This window comes from Acyrthosiphon pisum, chromosome A1, assembly GCF_005508785.2.
Source record: "Acyrthosiphon pisum isolate AL4f chromosome A1, pea_aphid_22Mar2018_4r6ur, whole genome shotgun sequence".
Taxonomy (NCBI): Eukaryota; Metazoa; Arthropoda; class Insecta; order Hemiptera; family Aphididae; genus Acyrthosiphon; species Acyrthosiphon pisum.
Genome location: NC_042494.1, coordinates 13,048,747 through 13,055,395, shown reverse-complemented (window position 1 = coordinate 13,055,395; position 6,649 = coordinate 13,048,747). Strand labels below are relative to the sequence as shown.

General features: G+C 27.7%; 1 protein-coding gene across 1 annotated transcript; it reads left to right on the top strand.

The window, feature by feature from the left end:
- Window positions 1-2,952, top strand: LOC100167999 (activating signal cointegrator 1 complex subunit 1). The gene is given in 8 exon segments (NM_001293382.1): window positions 1-263; window positions 473-548; window positions 1,287-1,396; window positions 1,680-1,831; window positions 1,933-2,096; window positions 2,178-2,329; window positions 2,409-2,551; window positions 2,707-2,952. Coding segments are annotated over 8 exon segments (1,059 nt in total). The 5' UTR covers window positions 1-115; the 3' UTR covers window positions 2,821-2,952.
- The last annotated feature ends 3,697 nt before the right edge of the window (window positions 2,953-6,649 follow it).

Genomic DNA, 6,649 nt, shown 5'->3' with positions numbered 1-6,649 from the left:
ACATTGTACAAGAACTATAATATTCTTTACTCTTCAGTAATTTCGTTATTTTTAATTTAAATTTAGTATTAACTATCCAGAATTCTTACTTGTAAATCATAAACTCGTTCAAAATATGGATGTATTACGTCCGAAGATATTAAATATTGATGGGCGGCAATATCGTTTAAATACTGCTGATTGTTGTCCAAACGAGTGTGATGAAACAGAAACTCACAACACTGAAATGTCAGAAAGCCTGCCGGCTTATGTCGAAAGAGATGGTAAGATTTTGGGATTTACTATGATGAAACCTAAATGTTTAAATAGTTTATTAGTATTTTGTGACAACAGAATACGGACATTAGGTACACAGATTTTTATTTTTAAACCTGAATTGTCGATAGGTACTATGAACGAAGGGTTTTGATAGATAAACCAGCTCAAAATGTACCTATACCTATAAAATGTGTTTTTCTTGTTATTTTTATAGATATTGATGAAGAATGTGATGACTTGAATATTTACATGGAAGGAGGTCGATGCGTACTGAAATTAGAAGTGCCGAAGTGAGTTATTGTTTAACAAGATTATAATAATTTATAGAAAATCATAATAAATTGATTATATTTTGTTCAGCTTCAGTAGTGGCTAAACGTGTGTGTGTTGAGCGGGAGGGGGGGGGGGAATAATAAGGAGGACAAATTGTTTTACAATATTTATGGCTTTATGACCATAAAATATATTTTTAATGATCAAATAGTGAATACTAAAATATTACCCACATCCCCTTCTTCCCTCCATGTCAAAATTATTTGACCGCCACTGTTAGCTAAGTTGTGTACCTATTAATTAATTCTGGGTATGTAATATGATGTACCTATTGGCAGTGGTGCTGATTTATATTTCATGTTATGGGGAAAAAATTCTGCTGTGGGGTCCGCCTGCTTAAAAAAAGATTTTAGCTACTTTCGAATAGTGCATTATAATTGTGATATACTGCCTGGTGACCTGCCATACTCATGCTATTATTGCCCATTCTTTACACTTACCATTATTGTTAAATTATGATGATGTTTAAATATTAAATACCACTGTTGACTGATCCAACCATAAATAGTTCTGGCGAATTTTCCCCAATTGTTACCCGTGTTCATCGGCCACTGACTACTAGTATCATATTATTTGGATAATACTCTTTTACTTAAATTAAATTAAATTAACTGTTTTTCGAACTTGCATATTGAGTTTGAATAAAATAATAACTTTTACATTTTTAACTTGTAATTTAACTTTTTTTATTTTAGTACATTTTATGGTTTGATCATTGGTAGAAGTCGAGAGAACCTCAAACATCTTGAATATCAAACAAAAACTAGAATTAAAATTCCTAGCATGAAAGAAAAGAATATAATAAGTAAGCCGATTTATTTAAAATTGTATAGTATACCTAAACTCTAAACTAAAATTTGTCTAATAAAAAGTCACATAATGATACATTTTCCCTAGAAATTTTAAATAGAGTAAAATATAAAATAAAATTTTAATTTTAACTTTATGACCTCAACTTATTATTTTCATATTAGGATTTAGGAAATTATATAAGCTTTATATAGTTATCTACAATTTATTATTAAACATATTACACTCAATGTTAATTAAGATATTATTTTAAATCTTGATATTTATTCAATTTTTAGCTATAAAAGGAGAACAAAGAGCACACATTCTTTCTGCTAAATCAAAAATTGATGCAATTGTAAAGAGAGGTCGAGCCAAACAGAGTATGACTCATTTTGTGTCCTTGCCAATGGTCAACCCAATAGTGATTGATAACTATTTGGCTTTCAAGGTACCTATAATCAAACACATTAAAACTATTTGTAATTTAATAGATTTATTGTTGAGTTTAATATAAAATGTTTATATTTTAAATAATTTTGGATATAATAGAAAATGGTCCTTGATGAATGTGGCCAGTGCCGTGGTGTCACTGAGCTTTTATTTCAAGATCAACTAAGACTTCATTTAACAATTACCTGTTTTGTTTTATGCGATGCAGCAGAAATAAAAAGAGCTATTAACTTGATGGACCAGTGTGAAAATACTATAATCAAGTACAGAATTTAATATAAAATATATATAAAGTACATCTTTGCTACTTAAATACAATGTATAACCTTAACATTTTTCCTTAGACCTATGAATTTGAAATCCTTAGACATATTAGTTTCTGGATTAGATTGTATGAATGATGACCCATCAGAAGTTAATGTCTTATATGCCAAAGTGAAAAGTCCTGAGATTCAAATGTTGGCCGATAAAATACAAACATTTTTCCAAGACTGTGGTAAATATGATAAATAATTTTTTTCTTAATTTACATCAGAAACATATTTTTATTGTTTATATGCTTTTGATTAATTTAGATTTGGCATTACCACCCAGGAGTAATCATGTAAAACTACATGTAACTTTGATGAATACTGGATTCTACGAATATCAGGCTAGTGTTAATGGAGATTCTGGCAATCCATCTCATCTTACGTTTGATGCTAGAAAAATAATTGAAGTAAGATTGAAAAAATAAATTTATAAAATGTCTATAAATAATCTATTTAAATTTGATTAGTCATTATTTAACTTAGTTGTTATATCTATTAATGTACTCAACGAGCAATTAAAGCACATTACAGTTTAGTATTATTTACATAATATTTTTTGCAGAAATTTAATGATTATACATTTGGAACCGTACAGCTGACAGACATTCATCTATCACAACGCCATACAACTGATTCAAATGGGTACTACAAATCATCAACTGTACTAAAACTTTAACCACGAACAATCAATTGTGGTTTTAGAAAAATACTCTTATTATTATATACCTATAGAATAAAATGTACAGACTAAACAAATGTTATGTGATTTGCATGTTAAAAATTAAAATCATATACATTATAAAAATGATTGGGAATGTTATTTATTAAATGTTCAAACTATAGTTAAATACTATGGTCTATGATTGAATTAACTCGTTGACTGCCATGCGACCGTTGGCGTCCACACGGTATCAAAATATAAAAGTATTTTTACGGTTGCTTGCAGTCATACCTTGTTATTCTCTACCGCGGATTGTTATATAAACACATATTTTATTAATCAATATGAATATTCACATTGGATTAATATTGAATATTTTATAACATCAAAAATAAAATGTGGCCCTATAGGGAAAACAGTCATCTGACCGCTGGCTATGTGTATATAAATTTTTTTTTTTTGAATATATTAAGATTTAAAATACTAAAATGGTTAACTTAAAAAATATAAAATACATTTTATTTTTATAAAAAAATGTTGGTATTAATTATTACCTATTGGTATTTATATGTAGGTCTTATAGTAATATAGATAGCCAGATAGGTAGGTTCATGATACATCATAATAATTTGAAATAAAAATTACACTATATATAATATAAAATGCAAACCCTTTTTCTGTTAAGTTATCTTGGGGTGGGGGTGGGGGTAGCTATTATGAAATTTATTTATAAATAGAAAATAAAATTATAGCTTGTAAATGGTAACTATAATCAATTAAACATATAAGTGTACCATTACACACTATTAATTATTAATTATTATACATTATTTATCATGATTTATAGCCCATAGGTAATAATTATATATGTTGAATCTAAAAAGCTTATACAAAATACTATTGTATGAATATTGAATCCACATTGTTGACTAGATAATAATTTAAGCACCTATCTATATTGGTAATAATTAAAACTTTATTTAAATAGTGTATTTTATATTGCTTAAAAAAATAAAGACATTTAAAATGAAAAATATTGAAAGAATATTAATTAAAATACAAAATACAATATACAAAAATACACCTTTAGCTACTCTGTAAAAATGTAATATACATTTAAAGTGCGTGTCAATCTTACCCAACCCTACTTGATACCTTGGTACTTACATTGTGTTTTTTTTTATACAATTTTTGAAAGTCCAATGATAAATACATATATTTTTGTAACACAAAAAATATGCTTTCTATCAAAGAATAATTTTAGTCCATAGAATATTACGTTTAAGTAATTTTCACAAATTAACTGCGGAATGGCTTATTGCTTATTTGTTAATTAGTCCAACATTATATCAATTGTTGCAGTATTAAATTTTGGTTTATGCGTATAGTCAAATTATGAATTGTATTTTGAAAATTTTCATTTGGTATAAATAGAATAACTGAAATAAGTTACTGTTAGTATTTTGGCATAATACCCAAGAAAATATATTTTAAAGAAAAAGGTGTATTAGATTGAAGTTAATGAATTTTAATTTATTATGTGATCAAGGGATGATCAATCGTTGGCTCGAAAAGTTATCTAAAGTATTCGGTTTTTTTGCCAAAAATATGTAAAAAATTACCGTTTTAATAATTAAAAAAAAAAAAAAAATTGCACTGAAGCTGAAACTCTTATGAACATAACAGATGTTCATAAAAATGGGTTAACTGTGCCAAAAACACGAGTTTATCTGTAAAATATTGGCATCTGACCAGAGGGTAATACTTAATTATGCACTTTGTTTTTTCAATGACGCGCGATTACAATAAGATTATTTAGATGGGTATTTAAAAAAAAAATTATTACTCCATCACTGCATTTAATGTCGCAGTGATTGGTTCATACCGTTCGTTATGGGTCCAAATTTATTTGATAATTTTAGGTTACCTACTAGGAAATAGGAAGTAGGAAATAATATTTTATCTCGCACCGGCGTTGTAATGTACAATTAATGTAGATAGGTACCTAGAACCTACCTACCTATTACACTAGCAACACGTATCTAAACCGTCATTCAGTACCTAATAAATATAGATTTACTACATATACATGGCACCCGGAACTAATGTAATTTAGTGCTAAAAAATACACTTTGGGGCAAATGATTCTGTTCTGTGAAACAATCAAATTTGATAAAAATTTTAAAAAATACAATTTTAAGCTATTTTTTTACAAAATATTTTATATCATTATTTGAAAAAAAAAGATGTGATCAAATAGTACCGCGGCGCACAGTGTCATTATAATGGATGTGTTAAATTTGAATTCAATAATATAAAATTGTTGTATAAGAAGTGTTATTGTCAGCGTCTATATTGTAAAAATATTTTTAAATTACAAAAAAAATAATTAAAATATTTTAATATCTACCTAATTTTGTCTATAATATATTATTTTAATATAAAATATCAATTAAAGAAAACTGTGTTTATAGCTATATAGGTAGGTACCTAATTTTTAGATTTTAAGTTACAGTATGAACAACTTATGAGAAATCTTGTTTTAAACGTTCATCATTATTTTCTTTCTAATATCTTAGCTATATAAATATAATATAAATTGACCATTTTATACAACCGTATGTTGTAAGTCTTAGTATTAGAGTGAATTGATTTTTATATAATGAAACCTAATACCTAAAACCTAGTTAAGAAAATAAAAACATTATCTGTACCTATTCTTAGGTTGGCTTTTTTACAATATTTAAATTTTAAAGAGAGAAATGAGCATTTTTAATTGGAACATTTTACATGTACCCGGATAAAAATAGAAATTTCGTAAAAAAGCCAACGTAAGATATGTATTCCAGATAATATTCCTAAGAGATTCTAACTTTGTGTTTGTCGTTTTATAATAGGTCAATTCACTATATTCCACTCTAATATTAAAGCTGTAAGCTGGTTCTACTGAATTTAAAATGTGCTATGTTGTGCGTCGGGCAGATAGAGAAATTATAATATGGTTGAGGTATACGGCAATAACGGCATACCTAGTTGGATGGTAGGACTGTTGACTAAGTAGGTACCTATATAACCATATAGGTATTATGTTGATCAAAAGCATAGACATTATAAGAAGAATAACTCTTATAATATCTATGGTCAAAAATGGTATATTTTAGATTTATAGAGTACCTATAGTAGGTACTATTACATACCAACCTACTCAAGTAGGTACCTACCTACCTAAATTGTAAACATTTGTGAGCTACCACCTATAATAATGTTTCCCTGATAATCCAACTTTCTGCGCTGTTCGTCGCAATGTTTTATTTTTATGATTTGTTTTTGATCTTGATTAAATATGATTAACTGGTGTGCGGTACTAAACGATAATGTTATCTTAGACAAATGTATACGTTATTGATATAAATCAATGTGCGCGGTATTGAACGGTTTGATCTGGAGAAAATAGGCGGGATCCAGGTATAAAAGTGTGCGGTTTTGAACGACGAGAATTTTTTTTAAAGTGTGTGATTATGAACGAGTAACGACGCCCTATCCTACATTTTATAAGTTTAAAAATAGGTCTGAAATGACTAATAAGTAATAGCTCACTCTGTATAATATTAGTTAGGTATATTATTAATTATTCTACAATATTATGGAAGGGTGTTAAGAGCGCGCTACACCCGCATCATAGAGTAATAACTTAAGAGTAATAACTCTATGACCCGCATGCGTTCTATCTGTCTTACAAACGCATAACATATCAAATTGTACGCTCAGCAGATCACTCTTAGCTCTGTTAGTTTAAAAATTAGAGTGAATTGATAGAGTGAATCTTATAATACTTAAAGGTAAT